General features: G+C 49.5%; 1 protein-coding gene across 4 annotated transcripts in view; it reads left to right on the plus strand.

Annotated features, from left to right (window-relative positions):
• Positions 1–22857, plus strand: part of TMEM151B (transmembrane protein 151B) — a 37419-nt gene that overhangs the window by 6522 nt on the left and 8040 nt on the right. For 2 of the 4 annotated variants that reach the window (XR_012644941.1, XR_012644943.1), the window contains exons 2-3: positions 3871–5966; positions 13158–18918. Coding sequence is in view for 1 of the 4 variants with exons in the window: in XM_074989784.1 (XP_074845885.1) it covers positions 3871–5307 (1437 nt within the window). In the remaining 3 variants the exon portion in view is untranslated. Of the gene's footprint in view, positions 1–3870; positions 9843–13157; positions 18919–22857 lie in introns of those variants that run through there. The other 2 variants (XR_012644942.1, XM_074989784.1) reach the window with 2 other exon arrangements.

The raw sequence follows: 22857 nt of genomic DNA on the forward strand, positions 1-22857 counted from the left end.
GAACAGGCCCTCTCCCTTTCCTTCCCTCCTGTTCTCCTTCCTCTCCCTTTCTGCTTCAGCCTTGCATTCACAGCCTCCCAAGCTCTACAGATGTGACACTGATTCTGTGTCGTGAGTTAAAGGGCTGGGACTGGCTTCTGTCAGACCTACAGCTCCCAATCCCATCACACACACAGCCAGCTCCCAGCTATCTGTGCTGAGGCAGTTGCTTGGAGACTAGTTCTACCTGAGAGACCCATCCCCAAGCTTTCAAACCCTGCCAGCTCCTCCACGCACACGCTGGGAGTTCCACATCCTTAATCCTCCAGCAGGAGCAGCTGAAACATGGGTTCTTGATGGAACAGGGAAGGGTTTTATCCAGCCACCCCCTCTCCGTCGTGGAGTGTGCCCTGGCTGCATTTTTCTTTGGTGTTCAACAGGTGGTGCTCTGGGTGCCACTCAAAGGTACGCTCCTAAAGTGGAAATCTCCCTGCAGCAGAGTGAAGGAATCTCAGTGTTCTGAGCCAAATCCATGTGCCATGCCTCTCGGGGGCAAAACTCCCCTTGGTAGCAGCAGGATCAGAACTTGGTCTGCAGGGTCACCTTTTGGCAAGCTTTGGAAGAAAGGATCAGAACTTTTTAGGAGGCCAAGTCACGACTGAGGATCTAGCCCTGGCCACAAAGGGGTTGTGGTTAAAGCACTGGATTTCCAGGTTCTGTTGCCAGCGATTCATTGTATGATGACCCTAGTTCAGTCCCCACCCTACTATGTGCCTCATGTCCCCCTGTCTGCTGTGGTGATACCAGTACAGGTCTGGCTTTGGGAGCAGGGGCATTGCAAGGCTGAGCTCATTAGATTCTGTAAAACATTTTGTGATCCTTGGGTAGAAGGGGCCAGAGGGGCTGCTGTTATTGAAAGAACAAGGGATTAAGTTTGCATGCACACTGCTGATAGTGTATTCATTCACTGCACCAAGACAGGGGATGCACCACAGGGTAAAAAAACAGGCACAGTTTGCGGTCAATAAGGCTGGACCCCATAAGGGAGCTCAGCTAGGTGTCCAGGGAGCTGCTGGGTCTAAGAACAATGATATTTTGGGCTTTGCAAATGGCAGCGGGTGGTCATTGCCCATACCCCATCCCTGTGCACCTTCTCATGGCACTGCATTCACTTAGACTCAGGTTCCCCAACAGACTTTCCATCGTACTCATGTGGCTCACATGTCTAAGCCCTCCAGCCCGAGCACCACAGAAGTCCAGCCCTGCTCTGGGGTAGAAGAGTCCAAATCAGAGGCCATATAAAGCTGGGTCTGGTTCTGAGTCCCTACAGTGTTGTTTGTCCATCACCCAGCCCACTTCATGTCAGATGAGGCACCTTCTGCAATGACTTGGCTTAGCAACCATTGGCAGTTCCCAGGTATATCCAGATAGTCGCATGTCAGGGTTTACCTCCCTCCAGGAAAGTTGTGACTCACTGCAGTCTCATTCAGTGCCTCCCTCCAGCTACTCTTCTTTCCCCAGGTGCCACCTACCCAGCTAGCTCTCCCTCTTTTTATCCCCTTCCCTCAGGTCTGATCCCCCACTGCAGGCGTGCCAGGTGGGGCTGAGGGAGCTTTCAGAAGCCCATTAACCCTTTCCAGGTCTATTTGGGGCTTGTAAGCCTCAGAGGGGAGTTACAAAAGAATGATGAATGCAAAACATCTGATTCTAGATCAGTCTAATCAGAGACCCAGACAAATAGCAGCCACAGTGGGTGATGCCACAATCACATGGGCCAATGTTGTCTCATTAGTTGCTTGTACTTACCCATCCACCTCCATCCACATTCTATCTCTGTTCTGATACCCAGACTGTCAGCTGGGGTAGGGGCCCTCATTCTGTTCTGTGTTTGTACAGTGCCTAGCACAGCAGGGTACTGGTCCAAGACTTGGGCTCCAATGGTAATACAGTACAATACAAAATAATAATAATGGAGAAGGTTTCTCTAGAAGCAGCTGCTTGCTCCGTGTTAGTGCAGAAGAGGCAGGAAGTAAAATGAGCCAGTCTAGACGGATTCCAGGGCCAAAGTGATGAGAAGCGTACATAGTTAACAGACAGCCTCTGGGCAATCAAGTCAAGTTTCTGTCCATTTCAATAGCCTCAAGTGCTGTCAGTAATGCAGGGAAGGCTTGGGATTATTATTTTGCCTGTTGCAGTAAATAATAGATTAGATTCCTGTTACATTCTTTGGCCCAAGGCACTTACCAGGTTGCACACATGAAGGGACTGCTCCCCTTTCTGTGGAAGTGCAGCCACTTCTGGGGAGGGATGCTACAGCCATACACAACCAAAATGATATTTTATAGGAGGGGAGGTGAATATCAAGTCCACTTTACATTTACAGGTCCACATATCATCCCACCCTCAAAGCACAGGAGCTAGGGCACTGCTGGAGATGTTGAGAGGCAGATGTTGCTCAGCTTAAACTAGAGGAGAAGAGCAAAAGTAAGGTCTCAACACCCCTTAACAATTGTTTTGCTAGCAGCTCATGAGACATCTCCCTGCACACTGCTGTGCTATTTGATGTGCATAGATTCACATCCAGGCTTGCTGCTCACTAACTTGCCATATAAACCAGCCAGAGGTCAGGCAGGACCAGTACTTGAATGGGACATCTTCCAGTAAGTGGTGTGGGCTCTTTGGGAGGTGCTCTCTCTGAGTTATTAGCAAACTTCTGCTATCAGAACAGTTTGGGATTCTCTAATACAGGTGCTGTGTTTTAGATGAGGGGGTAAAATAGGTATCCTGCCCAGTCCTGTTCTTTAAAGGCCCTAGAGCAATTTTCTCAAGAAGGATTATCACCCTAGTGTCAGGCCAAATTCTGCAGTGCTCGAAGGAAGGTGGGGTTGGGGGAGGTGCATGCTAAATGTCACTGTTGCAGGAAAGGGGGTGTTGGGGAACTTGCATGGGGGGAGGCTGCTGTCACAGTGCTGGGAGCAACTTGCATGTGAGAGGTGGCTGCTGCAGTGCTGGGGGGAGCTTGCCAAGCATGCCAGAGGTCACTGTTGCAGTACTGAGGTGCGGGGGGAATCTCAAATGCTAGAGCAGTGTTCCACTTGCAGTGCTATTTGTGTCAGACGTTGGAGCTGCTGGGCGATTTACAACCCGCTTTAGCTCTCCGCAGAAGGGCCTTTTGTGTGGCTGGCAGGTTAGCAGCGGGACTGCCATTCATGCTGACAGCTGCCCTGCAAGTGGAGTTGCTGCCTGGGGAGCCCCTCGCTGATTCACACACATGGCAGGCAGCGAGGTGGAGGGGAAGCTGCCACTTAACCTGGGGCTGCAGCCGGCAGCAAGAGTGAATCATGGCATAGGCCTATGGGCAAGCAGGGAATTGCCATTCCCACAGAGGTGCGAGTGTCTTTGCCTAGGTGTCCTGACAGACACAGCTTTGGCTTTAAGTGCCAGAGTGGGAGGGGTCCTGACTGCTCTACTGTGATGCTCCTTGATGAACGGAGCAATGTGACCACGTTCAATCTGGAGGGGAGGGCCAGCTGCCCATAGCGTCCAGGCAGGGGCAGCCCCGCAATGGCAGCAGGCAGGCACCGGTTCCCACCGTGGTAGTCACAGGCTGTACAGTGCGGGAATTGGGCATCTCTCTCACGGAGCATTATCCCCAGACATGCACGGACCTCTGGCCCCTCTCGCCTGCCAGCTGAGAGGATTATCTCTGAGGAGTAGCCTCTGAATGGGATCTGTTGACTCTGAGGACCGCAGTCTGTGATTTATTCTTTACCCAGCTAATTGGGGGAGCTAATCAACACTCTCGTCAGTGGGCTGGTTTTCCCCTTCTGCTGCAGGCTATTAATGTCTCCCCTGTTCTCTCTCCCCTTCTCCCCTGGGTGCCCGGAGCAGCAGCGGCCTGTGAAGCAGTCCCTCAGTAAGTCCCTCTGCCGAGAATCCCACTGGAAATGCCTGCTCCTGTCCCTTCTCATGTACGGCTGCATGGGAGCTATGACCTGGTGCCACGTGACCAAGGTCACCCGGCTGACCTTTGACAGTGCCTACAAGGGCAAATCCATGATGTATCACGATAGCCCTTGCTCCAATGGCTATGTTTACATCCCCCTGGCCTTCCTGGTGATGCTCTACGTGGTCTACCTGGTGGAGTGCTGGCACTGCTACACCCGCAATGAGCTCCAGTACAAAGTGGACGTGGAGAGCGTGCATGAGCGGGTGCAGAGAATGCAGCAGGCCACCCCGTGCATCTGGTGGAAAGCCATCAGCTACCACTATGTCCGGAGGACCCGGCAGGTCACTCGCTACCGCAATGGGGATGCCTACACCACCACCCAGGTGTACCATGAGAGGGTCAACACCCATGTGGCGGAGGCCGAGTTTGACTACTCCAACTGTGGGGTCAAGGACATCTCGAAGGACCTGATGGACCTGGAGAGCTACCCGGCCACTCGGCTCCGCTTCACCAAATGCTTCAGCTTTGCCAACGTGGAGTCCGAGAACTCCTACCTGACCCAGCGCGCCCGGTTCTTCACTGAGAATGAGGGGCTGGATGACTACATGGAGGCCAGGGAGGGGATGCACCTCAAGAATGTGGACTTCAAGGAATACATGGTGGCCTTTTCAGACCCAGACAACCTGCCCTGGTATGTGTCCCACTATGTCTTCTGGGTGGCGGCTCTACTGACCCTCTCCTGGCCCCTGCGTGTGCTGAATGAATACCGCACATCCTATGTCCATTACCACGTGGAGAAGCTCTTTGGCTTTGACTATGTGGCAGCCACACCGGCCGAGGAACGCTCCTTCTGCAGGAGGATGCCCCGTGTCAATACGGTCGACAGCACTGAGCTGGAGTGGCACATCAGATCCAACCAGCAGCTAGTGCCCAGCTACTCAGAGGCCGTCTTAATGGACCTTGTGGGGCTCTCCAGTTGCACGAGCTATTCTGCCTGCAGGTATGGGGGCTACCGGCAGAACTGTGAGCGGTGCCACAGGACTATAAGCAGCTCCTCCATCTTCTCCCGCAGCGCCCTGAGCATCTGCAATGGCAGCCCCAGGATCCCCTTCAGCAGCAGCCGCTTCTCACTGGGCCGCCTCTATGGCTCTCGGCGCAGCTGCCTGTGGCAGAGCCGGAGTGGGAGCCTGAACGAGCAGAGCTGCCCGACTGAGCATACCCGCCTCTCCAGCCAGGTCACCGTGGGGGAGGAAGACCCTCCCGCTTACCAGGACGCCCTCTACTTCCCTGTCCTTATTGTGCACCGCAACGAGGGCTGCCTCAACCATGACCACCGCCACCTCCATCGGAATGGGTCCTGCATGGAGACCTCACTGTGAGTGCTGGGCGACAAGGGTCTCTCTGTTGGTCACCACCACGCATCCAGACGCAGGGACTTGGGAACGGAGGGGATAGCGAGGAAAAGATGGCACCAGTGCCTCACTCAGCCCATGGGATGGGGAGGTCGCTGCCTCTTGGGCTCTGAGGATAAGCTCGGCAGCTTCTGTGTTTCCTTCCAGCCCCTTGGATGTCACGGAGGAGGGGGTGACAGCTTGTAGCATGGTGCACAATGACAGACTGACCGCCAGGTGCAAAGAATGGTAGCAAAGGAGGAGAGAGCGGGGTGCCGTAGTTTCCAGCTCTGCCTCCAGAGGCCCCGGCTGGCTGCAATGGTGCTAAATGACACCACCCTGTTGCACCTGCGCCCACCGCCCCTCTCCACCAGTGCTGCAGACTTACTCTCCCTGTTCTGGGCTGAATGGAGCAAGGACTGGCAGCACCGTCCCTTTGGGAGCAGCGATTAACTCTTCACGCGCCAAAGATCCTGGGGCACCCAGGCCCACAGAGGTGATGGGCAGGTTAGAAGAAATGCTCAAAACCACCAGGCCACTGCTTTCCCCTTTTTTTGAGACTGTGCACCGACTGTTATGCTGTTCTCAGCTGCTGGGATGGGCATCGCCACCAGATGGTCCTGGTGCCAAGAATCGGCCTCCCCTAGGTAACACTTAAAGCATTCCACGTACTTTTTCCATGCGGGGTTGCAAAGAGCGGGAAGCAACAGGGAACAAGCTGATCTGGCAGAGCCAGGTGGTCACAGCATGAAGCCGGTAGGTCTGGCAGGAGAAGGCCCAGCTGGCAAAGCAAACTGAGGAGACCGCTGTGTGCTGGAAGTCTTCTGAAAGCCAGCAGCTCCCCTGGGGCAGGGGTGAGGTGGCCAGATAGGAACCCCCCATGCCTTGAAGTGAGTGAGGTCTAGTGGTAATTACTTCAGCCAAGCACAGTGTGTCATCAAGGGAGGCCCTGTCAGGTTCAGCTGCAGTTTACCTATTAATAATAGAAGAGCAGGTTGGCAGGTCTCAGGAAGGGGAAATGTTGCATGAAGTCAAGCTGCCTCTGGCACACAGCTCTGAAGGCAAGGAGGGGCTGGAGGAGAGGTGATGCAGTTTTTATGGTCCCTGTTCACCAAGGGAAGGGCTGCTGGCAACCTAAAACAATGCAAGCCCCTGGGCCCATGTGCTCACAAGAGGGCTCCTCTCAGCGTGACCTCCAGCTCCTGCCTCCCACACTCTTCTCTAAGGGGTTTCCACTTGCTCTGCAGGGGACCACCCTATACAACCTGCCCTGCAGGTGCTTCCCTTCGAGCACAGACCAAATGGGTGGAGCCCCCCGGCCGGCCAAAAGGAGAAGAGAAACAGTTACATTCAAAGTACTCTGCAAAGGCCGTGCTCCCAGGTTCTGTACAGAGTCTGGGAGCAGGTGCGCAGGTGGTGGAAAACCTCACCAAGCCCTGAGGGCAGGAGCCAGTTCCCAGGGAGCAGCTAAACACCTGCAGAGGTAGAATGACTGCAGCTCTCTGCCTAGCTTTGGGTGCTGGGAGAAAACAGAACCTCAATTCAGGTGACCTTTCAGGTCCCCGTCCTGCGATGTGATCCACGTGAGGGGTCCCCCTGCATCAACTTGGAGTTCCGGGGGTCAGTGAGGCTCCACCTATGTACTGCAGTAGGGTAGCAGGATCAGAACCAACACAGGTCATTTTCTTTAACCTTCTCCCTGAAACTAGTGCTTGTGGGTGAGCTCACCTGCTGGTGGCGCTTGTTGGTGAGGCCATTCAGGAGCTGATCCTACAGACTCATGCTCCTGCAGATGACCTTCCTAGATGTGAGCAGTCACTTAAAGTCAGTGGTCCTACTCACACTGGTCAGCGGGGTGGGTCGGGTCCTTAGAGAAGCAGCAATGGACACCTGAGGCATTTTTGTCTGTGCCAAATTGTGTGTGGAGGGGGCGGGGGTTAGAAACAAGAGGATCATTTTGGAAAGTGGTCAAGGAAACCCCCGAGGAGCCCATTACCTGGCTGCAGTGAAATAGCTTTGTTCCCTGGTCATGTCACACCCAGGTCTGAATGCCACTGCTCTTGTAACTGTGGTATGGCCTGACTGTGGTTGCCCCTCCCCCCTTTTACTACTTCATATGCACACACCTTGCATGATCAGAGTCTCTGCACGCTCCTAGTCCTGTAAACCCTTATTCCTGCAAGGAGCCCTTACTCAAGGGGAACAGTGAGGCTTTTTGCATGAGGCAGGGTTTGCAGGATTGGGCCCATAAATTCTTAGTAGTGAGAGGGAAGAAGGAAAAGTAATCAAGGCCGAACTGCATTTTAAAAGAGATCCTTGTGCCTATACTAGGACGTGAGAAAGTGGTGATGAGGCCGTCTAGGCCCACAAGCTCTGTCTGTACTGCCCCTTTCAGTAGAACGTCAGCATGCTTATTGAGCTCATTATAGGATCATTGGTTTTCCTAAGGCTTCTTTTCCATTGTGCCAGCTGATCCATGCCCATTGAATGGCCAGGTTATGACAGCGGGCAGTGATCTTCCCAGGCCTTCCTGTCCTTGAGCCCCATGACATTCCCATCATCCACCATGGCAGAGAACTGTGTGGAACAACTCCCACCTCTAGTCAGCTGCAAGCTCTGAGCACAGGCAGCAGCATAGACTTCCACTGCTCCAGCTAAAAGACTAACTCCATTAACTAGCAGCTGTGGCAGGAGATGTCTGTCCCTCTGCAGGTCAGCCATGTAAAGGGGACAAGTAACACACCCTGAACCATATGTGTTATTGCATTTGGTACTGCCCTGGTCCAGTTCTGCTGTCTTGTTTTACTGAGTAGACCTTAGTGCCTGTACCACTCACTGCATCCCCAGCCCCTCTTCTCAGTAATGTTCTTGTGTTGGTCACTCCAGAATCTGCTTTAGCTTTAGGGAACTTCTCTAATCAGAGTTAATAAGTTGCTAACTTCTCTCCTCATTTCCAAGAGAAAGATCTTTCCCTGTGTTACTAACAAGACCTGAGATGGTTGGATCTGAAAGAATTTTAAACACCTCCTTGATTTTGCCCCGTTGCTGGTGAAGTTTTTGTTGGTCTGCCACTTACTCGATGAAATTAGGCTGGTCAGTTTCACGCTGAGTTTTTCTAGCCAGTTTCACTTAGTTGTTCTCAGGAACTAGATTCAAAAGTAATAAGAAGGTATGAAGTAAAGCTTTTTTTAAGGCCTCATAGTCAGTTCTGTGCTGGTTATGTCTTGTGCAATTCCCTTGCTCCCTCTACAAAACCTGCATTTTTGGTCTTAAATGGCAGTGACCCTTTACGAACTGGTAGGTATAAATAACTAGGCCTTGGGCTATCTTTCTGCTCTTCTGTTTCCATTGTTTTCTGCACACTATGCAAAAACTATGCTGCTGTCAGACCCAGATCTGGTGGAAGAAGCTACAGCTGCACTGGCTCCTCTTATATCAATTGAATTTGGCTGCAGGTGCCTCATGATGCTCTCACTCAGGGCCCTGGGCAACTCTGGTTAAAGTCAATGGAGTAGCTGCTAGTGACACTAATGGTGTGTGTCCTTGTGCCTTGGTATTGAGGAGTATCTCCACTGATATCGATGGGGTGAGAGTGGGGTATGTGAGAGGGGACCCAGGACCTCTTGTCCTTCCCCAGCTGTTGATGGCTTCGTTTAGGTCCTCCTTGCCCTATTTCTGTGTTCAGGTGCCTTAAATCCATGGATTTATTATAGGGGTTGGCAGGTCTTTCAGCCCCGGGGGAGGGTGGAGCCCCCAGGACTGGGGTAGGTTCGAAAGGTTTTGTTGCCTATCGCCTTCCATCACCAGCAGCAAAACTCTGCTGTCAGACACCCTGTCCCTTAGCTTCGTCCCAGTCCTGTTCACATCAGGATTCTTCTCCCCTGGCCTTAGCTTCATCTTGGTCCTCAGACAGCTCCATTTTCATTTCCACCACCCTCCAAATCTCAGTATAGAGCCTGCCCTGCCAGCCAATAAAAATAGGCTGCTGCTGCCTTGTTCAGAGGGTCCCTGCAGACTGAGGGGAGCCACCTGCTCTGGCAAAAGAACAAACTCCCCTGCCCAAGCCACACTTCCAGCCCAGTTCCTGTCTCAAATACAGCTTCCCTGCGTGGCCCCACTCAGTTCTCTAGTGCACTGGGAGAAGTTTTGCCCTGAGCTGAGAATTCACCACCACCAAAGCCTGACCCGGGTTGTCCAGTGCTCCTCCCAGCCCTCACCCCACCATCTCACTGTGGACTGTGATATCAGCTTTACAATGCCCCAAGGCCCTTACCAGCCCCAGGGAGAGTAGAAGCAGGTACAGTATTCAAGCCCAGGACCCCATATAGCAGCACTTGTACAGGAACCACTCAGCCACCACTGATTTGGGGCCACCTTTAAGAGCAACTTGCCATCTCCTAGGCCAGCCTTGTGCTTCTCGTTCCGCAACAAGGAGAAAGACGCCACCTGGAGTTTGCTCTCTCACCGTGAATTCCCCACTGGGAGACAAAGCCTTATTTTCCCTGCGAATTCCACCCTTTACTCACCAGTGCAGTGGCACCCAGTGGGGGAGGGGGGCAGATGCAAGGATACCTGGGGAAGCTTGTGCCGGAGGGGGCAGGGGGAGACACTAGCCATCTCTCTCTGATGTGAAAAGGGCAGGTGCACCTTGTGCATGTCTGTGTGTGACAACACACAACCCAGCCTCTAACTAACTTGGCTCTGCAGCACAATTACCTCCTCCCCGCTTGCCTGACGTTAGTCCATTAATAAATCCAGCTGTCCAGCTGAATTAAGAGTCTCCTCCCCCGTCAGATAAGTGAGCTTCTCACTGTGCAGCAAAGGACTCCCTTGGGCTCAGGGAAGGAAATGCTGAGATCAGAGACACCAGTGGCCAATTAATCCCTTCCAAAGCCAGCGGCGGTTCTGTTTTTCTGAAGTGCTGTCCTCAGGCAGGGCGTAGCACGCAGGGTCAGCGCTCCAGGGTAGCTGCCCTCCACCCCTGCAGCCTTCCCGTGTCCTTGGCGCTTGCTGAGATTCTGCTGAGGGGAGCAGTGCAGCTGCAAGCCCAGGCACTGGTACGCCCTAGAAAGTATGCTGACAGAAACTGTCACCCAATGCAGGTTCCTGGCTAGGGGGATGGCTCACAGCTGCCCCAACTTATGGGACTGTCTCACCAGACTTTCCTGGCTTCCCTCGGAGAATTCAGGTTAGGTACCAGGGACCATGTGAGCATGAGAGGAGCAGATGGACAGCTGAACAAGCTGCCAAAGGAATCGCTATCACTGGCACAGATGTCGCTGAAATCAGGCTCCAGGTGAGGGAGGGAGAACATGAGGAGAGGCTCTGTCAGCCTCTCTGGTTCCCTCCTCCCCCCAGTCCTGAGATATAATGGAGTTAGGCCTGTGCCTTGCCTGACTCTCTGAGCAGGGGCTTAGACAAGCCCATCCAGTCCATGCGTTCCCCTCTCTGTGCTGGGATAAGTCATGCTCAACAGAGTGGATCTTAGACCCTGTCACGGCTGGGCCTGGGCGTGGTGCACAGCCCTGGGGCTGAGGGGGGCAGGATGAAGACAGGAGATGGGCTGGGCTGAGGATGACAAACCCAGAGAAGATGGGCTCAAATCAGTGTTTCACAGGTGTCCCCCTTCACTATCTGACTGGGCATCTAGTCCAGCCAGGCGTGGGTTCAGTTTGCCTGGGCTCTGCATCCAGTGTGCCACTTTCTTACCTTCCCCCATATGCCTGTCTCGGGAGCAGGGGAGAATAGTAGCATCCAGAACTGGTGTATGTGTTTATGAAGGAGAGAGGGGCTAGTAAATATGTGTCCTGTGAAACAGGAGGTGAGAGGAACCTACACTGTGCCTAGCCAGGCTGACAGTGAAGTGGGAGACAGATGCTTTAATTCTCCATGAGGCACGTTACTAACACTGTCAGCAAAAAGCCCTAATTCCCCTATCTGTGGGGCAGCAACCACCACTAGCATTCTGCCCCATCCCTGGTGAGTGGGACTGAAGGACCTCCCCCTCCACCTCTCTATGTGACTCTGGGTTTAGCAGCATTGTCTGAACTGGCTGGGCTGTTCTCTCTGCAGTCTAGTGTCTGAGCTCAGCTGCGTCTGTGGCGGTGATGGTGATTTCTTTGGCAGCTTGTTCGATTGCCCGTCTGCTCATCTCATGATAGCATCTTTCCTGGTATGTAACGTGAATTCTCCCTGCTGTATCTTAATCCCATTACTTCTCCTCCATTGACTATTGAGAGTAATTGGCTCTGCTTCTCTCTGCAACATCCCTCTCTGCGTGAGCAGACATGTAGACTCTTTTCAACCTTCTCTGCTCCAGATCCTGAGTGCCCACTTTCTTCAACAATCTTATTACACAGACACTTGCTGGACTGTGCAGCCTCTTCCTGGCCAGAGATACATTCCATGTGCCCTAGTGTTCTGCCAAGAAGACACCCAGTTTGGCGGAGAGGAAAGAAGCAAAGTGTGGATGGGCTATTATCCTGCAAGCTATGCCTCATCTCAGGGCTGATTTCTCCTCTCCAGACAGCTCAGAAGATCTCTTCAGGGTGATTTGACTCTTCCTGTTGTGGGTGCATGGAGCTGTTCTCCTTATAACATGGGGAACGGGGAGAATAGCCCCACAGCCCCAACAGAAAGTATCCCTTAGTGACGATACGAGCATGATGGAGCTCAGTTGCAAAGAAAAGGGGAAGGGAAGGGTGAGCCTTTTTCCTCCCCATCCCATGTATTGCAGTCTTCCATAGGGTTTGCTTTCAGCACAGTGCTAGACACAGCAAAGTTTTACCTATGTAGCATAGTGCATTGGACAGGAGTCAGGCCCCATCCCTTCCCAGCACAGGCACCAGTGTAGCAGCTAATACATCCTTCATAGAGGAAAATGTTGAACAATACTCTTCAACTACTTTGCACTTCCTCTTGCTGCCAACATACGTGCTCTGCAAGAGCCCATCAGGTAGTGTAGACCCCTGAGGTTTGGCATTACTAATTAAAAGTGTGTGCGGGTGTGTGAATGTTTGGAGCCCAATCTGTTGCCCTCATTGTCATCATACAGTGGAACCCTGAGATACACACACTCAAGTTGCATGTATCTCAGGTTAACACTTCTCTGAGTGGCAGGGAGCTGGTTCCTGGCTCCAGGCTGCCCACCACTCAGGGGAGTTGGGAAACTGACCACTGCAGCTACACTGGTCAGTTTCCTGGCTCCTGCCCATGGTGGGCAGCCTGGAGCCAGGCGCCAGCTCCGTGCCACTCAGAGGAGCAGGGAAGCTGACCAGCATTGCTGCGCTGTTCAATTTCCTGGTTTCTGTCGGGCGGCAGCCAAGAGCCTGACTCTCAGCTGAAGCCCCTGTCGGGTGGCAGCCACTCCTGTTTGGAGCAGGGAGACTGACCAGTGCTGCTGTGCTGGTCAGTTTCGTGGCTCCCTGAGTTACATGAAATTTGACTCACGCAGGGTTGCGCTAGAATGCAACCTCTGCATAAGTTGGGGGTCTACTGTATTTCAGTGCTGCATTTTTTCCTTTGAAACTTCCCCAGCAGTGCTGGATTCCTAACTATTTTGCTAGATCAGTGCAAGGAAATAAAACTGACCAGCCTAGTCTCATTACGTGCAGAACACCAAACAACCAGCCCTGAGGAGGACAGCCCATGAACTTTCATAAAGCTCTTAAAGGTTTGATAAAGGCAGGGGCTTTTTATAAGCCAGGGAGCGAAAACTCCTTTGCATAGCCGTCCCCAAGCATTCAAAAATGAATCAAGCCTCCCAAGTGCAGAAGCAGGTTTAAAAGGTAGGGTTTTAAAAGATTAATACATTCGAGGTTCTTTTTATTTGCCTTTAGGTCTTTGAGCCCTTACAAGTCACATTTTCGAGCTCTTCTCCCCAACCACAAGGACTTAGAACTTCCTTTATTCTTTCAATGAAGCTCCGACTTACACCACCTAATGTGATGCCCAAGAGCTGGAGCTCAAAGAAGAACACCAAGCATCACAGGAGTTGATAACCCTGCTTTTTAGACCTGATGCTTATCCAGACAATCCAGGGCAGTGCTGACGGATAGCAAAATTTCATCATTGCAAATGCAGAGGCTATGGTTTACTTGACTTAACGACAACAAAATCTCTTTGCACCTAATAGTCAAAATCCAGAGAACTAGCCCTCTCCTGCCTTTGATTTCCCGAATAATTAACTGTTCTCATCTTTTCCCTGAGTTCTGATAAGGCTGAGGCAGCAACGCGAGGGCAAAGGGAAGAGCACTGCATGTGCTGAGCAGCAGTGTGTTGTAAGGAGCGCATGATGGCTGAGTCTGCCTATGCAGGTGGTCTTTTTGTGCAGGCCTCCATTCTGCTACAGGCTCTATGGGAGTGTTTCTCCGGCATCTGGGCAGAATCCCATAGGGGCCTGCCCCTGTGGAGCCAGCTGTAGGTTCGGGGCCTTAATCTTTAAGAAGACATAAAAGAGAGATAAGCCAAGCAGCAGCTGGTTACAGGGGCAATAACAAGTAAAATGTTACTCCTCTGATTACTGGTTATTTACAGTGGTAAAATAACATCCCTAGCCTCTGTTGCAGCCATTCTTATTACAACCCTGGTAATTTCTGGTTAATTATCGCAGAAGTGATATTTTACAGCTTTCAGGTTTAAAACTGGGCAGTGTAGCAGATGCTGTGCTGCAGTCTGTGGTGAGAAATGCAGTACTTGGGGTGGAGAGCTAAAATCGTTGCAGCACCTGACAGAATTCATATGACAAAGCTTTGGGCAGCAGTAGACCTCCATGCAGAATGAATGCTTTTTAAAAAAAATTAAATTAGGTCTCTGTTGAAGAAAATAAAATGTCTGGCCTCCAAGCTCTGTGTTATCCAGTAAATGGCCCCTGTTCAAGCATCAGGCCAGCTGTATATTCCAACCTAACTGCACATGTTGGCATAAAGTTCACACAGCCTGAATGTGTGATATGTTGGGTTAGATACACAATTTGGAACCTAGAGGGTTGGTTTTTTCCCCCCCTCCTGTTTGTGGGCACTGCTAACTTCAACAGCTATAATGAGCACTTCAGAAAGAAAGGAAAGGGGCACGGACAAGGTGCAAGTAGAAATTAATGGGCTGTGTTCATCCTCCAGTGGAGCTACAGAAGGGTGAATTTGGCTTATTTTCTCCACAGCTTCTTGCCCTTGAGTCCAGACTAATTAATCTGTTGCAATATTTATTTTAAGCCTGGAATTAACATTGGGATCTTGCTGAATAAATCACCCTCCAGGATCTACCTGGTCTTCAGCAGTGGGCTGATAAGATGCAGGTATCCCTATGGTCAACCCATTGTCAGGAGGTTCTGCTCTCCTCCCTCTGCCCTGGAACTTGGAGTTATGCTTTGATTTTGCAGCTGCATTGAAACAAACAGGTTGACCACGAGCACACAGGGCTAGGAGCCTTCTCTGAAACACCACCTCTTTCCAGACAAGATACCGCATTTTCTACAGCCTTCCTGCCTACAAGTGGAAAAGAAGATACAAGGTCTAAACTAAAATTGAAAGAAGCCTCATGTACTTCCCCTTCTCCTTATGCCTGGTTTATCTTGGGCGTAATGTCTGTATGAAGCCCAAGGAGATTATCTTCCTGCAATCCACGGTCCGTCTCTACCAGCAGGTACATCCACCCACCTATGCAACACTTTCAGAAAACCACTGAGGCTTCAGAGATCCATACCAATGTGCAGAATGTGCTTCTGGCAGAGAGGACAAAAACACAGCTGCCCTTGAAAACCAACTCATGGTTGGTGGTGGTGGTGTTTTGTTTTTTTAAGACTTAAGACTTTTAATATGGAAAATGAAACTTTATGGGAGAATGTGTGTCCTTCCAGAAACAGCACTGGTGCTTGGAACTTTGGGGATTGTGTAGCTTTACCCACTGTGATCAGACTTTAGTGGACTTCACAGGGCAAACGCACGCACGCACATACACACCACACACACAGATCGCTCACTCTCCATCAGCGCAAGCAGCTTCTGCAATCTTAGCTAGTCATTTAGTGAAAGAAACACGGCATAGCTACAATGTGTCAAGATGATTTAGTATTTGTATCAATCACATGACCCCAGTGTCCATTAGCTGCACTGTCCGCTGACATCTAATGAGTTCTGTGTTTGGAAGCAGTCTGCGTGAAAAGAATCCAAATCATAGACCTAAGAATACAAACAAGTTGCCAGAAGCAGGAGCAGAGACCTGAGATCAATTGATGAACAGGACGTGTCCATTGGTCAAGTTAGGGAGAAAGGTTTTTTGATCAGTTTTCTTCTGGGGAACATGTGGCCCTCAGAGATTACATTGGATGTAGGGAGCAGTAAGTGAGAGAATGACCTAATAGATTCTGGACATGCCTATGCTATAATATGCTACAACAAGGAGCTGCACTGCTGTCATGCATCTGATGAAGTCACACGATGCTGACGAGAAAGCACTCACCCCGGGCATAATTACTGCAGCTCAGTGCAAAGTGAAAGCTATGCAAGTGAAGGAGCAGCTCCTGCCAATGTAGTGCCAGTGTGGACAGCACAAAACTTTGTCACTCAGGGGCAGGTGGGAACTTTTTCACAATCCTGAACAACATAAATTGGATTAACTGGATTTGCCCCTTGAGAGAAACAGGGTGGGTTAGATCTATCATCTTTTACTGGATTAACTTACGTTGAGGAATGAGACAAGCTTTCCAAAAGAGCTGTCTGGAGCTTGAAAGCTCGTCCCTCTCAACAACACAACATGGTTCAATCAAAGAAGCTACATTACTCATCCTGCCTCTCCTGTATCCTGGGACCAACACAGCTACAGTTGCACTGAAAACTAATAGACTCTATAAGTCTATGAAGCTTCACTTACTAACTTGTAGAGTTGGTTGAAAAAAACCCTGTGAAATGTGTTACAGGAATTCCTCAAAAGTTTTTCCTGTTGGTTTGTTTTCTTTCTAATAGAGATACAGAAAAAAATATCTTGAACCATTTTTGGTGAAGCATTTTTTTCTTTTATGCTTGACAATTAAGTTTTTGATGAATAATTGATTCAAACCCCTCACAATTTGAAAAAAATTCGGATAGTTCTACTAAAAATGCAGGTCTTAATGGAAAGAACAAAACAGAAAAGGAAAGCAGAGAATGATAAATTTGCTACCGTCATAGCATTTCAGGAGTTGGGTGACCCAGAATAGATGCAGGTGTTTGAAATTCTCCTCTGCAGTCATCCAGGATCTGAAATGATCACAGACATGTTCCATCACAACGGCCTGGTGCATATGCACAGCTAAGAGCTGGACTCTGGCACAAAAATTTGGTTTCAGCTCTGAGTAACCCATTATTTCCTGCAACAGTTCAGTCAATGACAAAATGGTGCCTGTTTCTTTGGAAAGAAAGCTGCTGGCTGGCCTTGTTTGTGGTGGTTGTGCAGTTTCATGTTAGCTGCCTGCAGTGTATGAGCAGGCTGGGCAGTGACAGAAATATAGTGCCAATAAGCATGGTGGGAGGAGTGTTTTAGAGCAGTGTTTCTTAAACTTTTTGAGACCACAGAACACCAAGCAATAATATTTTTCATATGGAATACCTATGAAAATTTTCTTCCAAAAAACCCCCTAAAGAACAACATATACAGCAAAAACATAATGAAATAATTTAATAAGGTATTATAGCAATGATGAAATAACACTGGTATCTGGTTTTAATAACAGAAAATGTAGACCATCAGTGTATGGATCAAAAAAGTGTCAGACGCTGGCAGCACACCTGCGAGTTGTTCACAGAACACGGGTGTTCCATGGACCATAGTTTAAGAAATACTGCTTTACACGACCTCCCCCTGCTCCCTCCAGCTCTCCTCACATAGGGCACTAGGGAAATGCATTTAGATGGTTTCATTCTTACTCCACTGAGACAAAAGTACAGTTCTGCAGGGAGCCAAGATTAGAAGTACAAGTATTACAGATGGGGCAAAATATATCAGCAGAGCTGTGCATGAGCTTGAGGACCAAACAAAAAAACAGAGGGCTGGGGAGATGGCTGTGGCGATGAGGGCACAGGTGCTCTGGGTTGAGGCAGATAGTTAGGACTGAGGGGCATTGGCAGAAGGCTATTGAAGGCACAGAACTCAACTAGCCAGGGAGAGGGTTTTTCAGGTGCAGACTGAGAGCAATTGGCAGAGCCCAGGTGTGGAGTAGAAAGGGTCTTTTCCAGGCAGCAGTAGGTTAGCAGAGCTCGATGTGAGGAATCTTGCCAGTACTGTGCATGGTTCAGGCCAACCCTGTAGCTCTCATTTTATGAACATCACATTCATTCACTAATTAGTTTTATAACCTCGCTGACAGAAGGTTGCCAGCAATTCTGAGACTGGACACACGAGGCTCTGCCCCAGCCCTCAGACCTTTTCAGATGCTATGGAAATGATTGACTGTGCACTGCTGTCCTTGGGCAACCCACAAACCCCCCAGGACTCATCTTCCTCACCTGCCCCCAGATAGCCATTCTCCAGCACCTCTCGGAGGCTGGCTGGCATCATGCACAAAAGGCAGCGTAGGCAGCTGCAGTGATGCTTCTCCACCCCCACCTGCCCTGGCATCAAACAGAGGAGACTCAGTGGGAGCAGAGGGGCTGAATGGGCCGAGGAGCTCTGTGCATACCGGCCCTCCACAAAGAAAGTCCAGTCCCCATTTTCCAGCTCCTGCTGAAAATTAACCAGCCCATTTCACAAGACATTTCTGACGGTATCAGGACAGCAATTACCCCACTGTTGCTTATGGCAAAAGCTGTGTGATTTGGGCAGCCAGCCAGAGAGATACAACCCTTCCACTGCGTGCATTCAAATCAGATGTGCAGAAGCCCTGCTTGCTGTCTGCTACGTTAAGGAACCAACTTTTCACCTGTCTAGCTCAAGGGGGTGGCCCTTCCTTGCATATGTAACGTGAACACTCTAGTGCTGGTACCAACAATCCAAAACTCCAGGAGGCACTTTTTAAACACCCATCCCTCTGCACACCAAGAAATGCTGTCTCAGCTGATTGGCTCTCCCTGCTTTTGCCCATTCACATTGCTGGACAGGGTGCATTAAGCATTTGGGGAGCCTTAGCATACAGCCAAGTGGAGCAGAAATTGCTCTTAGACTTAGGAGCTGAAGGTCAAACTTCTCTAATTTTGTAATGAGGTCTCAAAGTTGACTTGCCCCTTCAGTGTCCCAAGGCACTAGGTGAACATTCAATCAAGTTGCCATTATTTCTCTTAGTGATTGTCCATGGCCTTACTTGGAGTTTTACTAAATGGTTTATTTGAAATTGTCCAAAGATGTGTCTACTAACACATTATTCATGTCAGACGGTCCATGCTGGTAGGGCCTCCAAGTCACATTGTTTTGTTTCTGCTGTCTGGCTGAAGGGCAAACTTTAATATGTCAGAGGAGAGAAATCAAAGCAGTTGCAAGAGGGCTATCTGAATGGACCATCCCATGAGTCTTTGCAATGACATTAATTTGTAAGCTAGATACAAGAGTTGGGCCATGTCTACACTAGCTCAAAACTTCGAAATGGCCTTGCAAATGCCCATTTTGAAGTTTACTAATGAAGTGCTGAAATACATATTCAGTGCCTCATTAGAATGCTGGCAGCCATGGCCCTTCAAAATTGACGTGGCTTGCTGCCGCGCGGCTTGTGCAGACAGGTCTCCTTTTCGAAAGGACCCTCGCAACTTTGAAATCCCCTTATTCCTAACAGCAGATAGGAATAAGGGGATTTCGAAGTTGCTGGGGTCCTTTCGAAAAGGAGCCCTGTCTGGACAAGCCGTGTCAATTTTGAAGTGCTGCGGCCGCCCGCATTCTAATGAGGCGCTGAATATGTATTTCAGCGCGTCATTAGTAAACTCCGAAATGGCCATTTTTATGGCCATTTCAAAGTTTTGAGCTAGTGTAGACATAGCCTTGAGCTGCTTGCAGCCTTTGATTATTTAAAGGAATAAGGTTGTGAATGTGGTGAAACCTCTTTTTTGCCATGTTAGCCCAGTTCTAACCCCTGCTCAGGGCAGATGCTGCCAAACAAACCTACTTTATTTGTGCATTTGCTGGAGGTCTGTTTATGATACATTTTGGTAACATAACTACTTCCCATGTTGAACTTATTTTTGCTGCATCACTTCTCTCCAGGAAATGAGGTGCACAGTATTGGTCTTGGGTCACATCTAGCTCTGTTGTAACTTTGTCAACATTGTTGGGAGTTGAGCCTGCCCCATTTGGCTGAATCTGGTCCTTGGGGTTTTCCAAGGTTACTGAACAAAATCTCGTCGACTTCAGCCATGTGACTTCTCTATGAAAATATTTTGCAAACAAAAAAAATCCATCCACCTTAACATAAAGTCCTAAGTGGTGAGTAATAAGTAACTGATGTTCTGGAGATGTCTTGAAAGAATTTTTTATAGCTGCTGTGATTGACTTCTCATGTTAGCGATAGCCCCTGCAGGTGCATGCCACCAGTGTGTTCCTGTGTGACTTGGAAGGGAGGAAGTATGTTGATTTGCAAGGGCTTTAGGGCACTGCTGTTGACATACTCTGAAGATGGATGTTGCGGCCAGCGATAACCTCACACCACATTCTGATCTATAAGGCCATACTATCAAGCAGCTAAAGGCCACATTTGCCTGGGGTCTGTAGGCAGCAGGGCCACACGTTTGTAGCCATTGTATGGAGCGAGGCACTGGCGTGATCCAACAGACTCTTTAGTGAGCATTTCTGGGAACAGTTTTTACTTTTAAATATGTCCATACAATCTAGCTCTGTCTCTAAGTACAAACAGTATATCACAATGTTGCCTTTTTGTTGGAAATATCAAAGTACAAAGATTGTAAACCAAATCGGTGTAATAAAAGTTCCAGATGATTCACGGATTCCAGGCTCAGCTTTGGGTTTGTGCGTCTGAGAGGCTGGAGCACTTGCAGATTAATCTGTAATGTTATTCATAGGTAATGAACACAGGACTAATTGGTTGAGGCCAGGACCACCTCCTTCCCTCTTCCACCCGCTGCTACACAGATGGAAAAGGGCATTATCCTGTGAGACCTGTCGTGGCTCAGTCCTCATGCAGGAGGGTCAAAGGACATGGGGAATCAATCTACTGCCCCCTTTCCCATCCTATCACCTCCTCAGGTGGACAGTAGATGGCCTAACAAGTACCTTCCCCTCCAGAGAAGAAGAGTGAGAATGAGGAGACAGAGCCTGGTCTGCCTGGTACTTTTAGGCCACACCTCCTTTGTTTCCCATTGTGGTTGGTGAGAGCCCTTCCTCTGAATGCAGGGGAAGCTGCTCTGTTTTCAGGAACATAGCCTGGCTTTCCTGCTGACCAGCATCCAGAGAGCAAACAGAGCTGCATGGGATGCTACAGCTCCTCCCCACCCCAAGGTTAATGAAAGGTTTGTACCCTCCCGAAGATGAGTGTCCTATTCAAAACAAGCCTCCCAGGCTCCCCAGGTAGTGCAGCGAGGAGCAAAGACAGGAAATCTATTATTTATGGAATAGCTCTTTAGCGGCAGCACACATCTGTCTAGAATGCTAGGCAGCGTTTGCTAAAATATATGCAAAGCCACAGCAGGGTCAGTCACTAAAGAAAAACTTCTGATCTGCAACAAACATTCCCCTCCCCACGCCCTGTGCAGCCCGTTTAACTCACCATTCAGGGAAAGCCTGAAATAGCAGCATTGCCTGATGGTCAGCTCTAGAACAGACCACTTAGCACAGGCGCTTCCAAATGATTTCACAGAAGGACAAAAGGCTGTTGCTTAGACTCATTTGAGCATGTTACTGGAACTCCCAAACTCCAAAAGCTGGTTGGCAACAAGGGAATCACACTTGGGTCTCAAACACTGTGGGGGTTTCAACTCAGAGGCACGTTGTCTTCATGAAGCCAAAGAAGTCACACAGATTCAGTCTCCGCTCCATGTTAATGCATGTGTCAGTATGATGTTATAATGCAAAGCATGTGTTTTGAGGTTACATGAGAGAAGTTACCAACCAAATTAGGATGTTGTTAACTGAGAATTTGTTCTGGTAAAGTTTACCCAATCCTTTGGAAAACTATGGCTGAAAAATAGTCTACACCACTAGTTTGGAAGAAAGACGCCATGGAAATATGGGTGCCTGGGTGTGCTTGGGCTCTACCATTCACAAACGCTGCACATGCAATATATTCACTTTACCTAAAGATTTGACTTTCCTTTACATCTGGAAACAAAGTATTGCCACAGCTGTTATCTGCTGTCCAAATCAAAACTCTCCTTAGGAAGCCCAGTTACACTGTTGGTAGAAAGCCCCAATATGGACAATTTTTAGGTTCCAGATCAAAGCTGACTGCTGGCAATGGTGAGTACTTCTACTGCTCTCCTGCTCCATGTTCACGAGGGCTCAGCAAAGTGAACAGCCTCAGTGAGGGCTAAATTGATGCAATCAAACTATTTGCAGTTAGAGAGAAAAAGTTTCCTAAATTTGTTACTGCCTAATGCAAAACTCATGTTCCATACATGGAAACCTGAACTAACAGGATATTAGGTAAAGCTCACTGAGCTCATTTACTATATACAAGGACACCAGACCAAGTAATAAGCAACAGGGTTCACTGACTCAGAACTTTGAGGATTAACACTTGTTCCACAGAACCAGGCCTCTCCAAAATGCATGGGTGAGGCTCAAGATAAATAAACAAACAACTGGGACGAGTCCATCCCACTTGTAATTTTTTTCCAGTCAGAGAAGGTACTCCAGAAGTGAACTTAGCCCAACAGGTATAATCTGTCTGTGTAATATGGCATCTAACCTGCAATGCATTAACTACTCTGTGACTATGAACTCTCCCTGCTACATCTGTACCAGCCTGTCTACATGAGGTTCTCAGCTCTTTTCGTAACACAAACCACATTTTTAATACCGAGCCTGTGTGTGTTTCTCCCTTCCCGTTCACAGTCACATGACATCCAAACAGCGACTTCCCTTGTGCATTTGGAGAGGAAACATTCAGAATTTGCTTTAAGTTTCTTTTAATGCCATTTAGCAGCTGGAAACAAACAGGGCCCTAATACCACGTGAGAGCAGCTGGAAACAAAGCCCCAGTTCTTCACAGATCCCCGACGAGCAGTCTGCAGACCACTAGTGGTCCAGGGGCTATGGTAGGGTGCCCTTCACAGACGGCCAGTTGGTTTCATTGGTCAGAAGCAGTAGCAAACACACAGCCTTATGTATAAGCCTGTATTTCTGGTTTGTTTGTTTGTTTGTTTTTTTCCTTTTTCTAGCTGTGTGTGGGCTGTTTTACAGTACAAAAACAAAATTGAGAAGCCTGTAGATCGTTCTGTGACATGAACTCCAGGAGATGAATTTGTAGGCTGGCCTTTGAGAGGTGGGTAGTAGGTTGAAATCAGCCACCCCTGGGGGTAATCAGCCCCTCAAGAAATGAATTGGGAGTCTCAGTGCAGTTCCCCCCGGGACAGGGGTCAGCAGCACTGCTGTGGTAGAAGAGCAAACTGGCATAGAAACTGAGCTCCTCCT

The sequence above is a fragment of the Carettochelys insculpta genome, chromosome 3, assembly GCF_033958435.1.
Source record: "Carettochelys insculpta isolate YL-2023 chromosome 3, ASM3395843v1, whole genome shotgun sequence".
NCBI classification, from domain to species: domain Eukaryota; kingdom Metazoa; phylum Chordata; order Testudines; family Carettochelyidae; genus Carettochelys; species Carettochelys insculpta.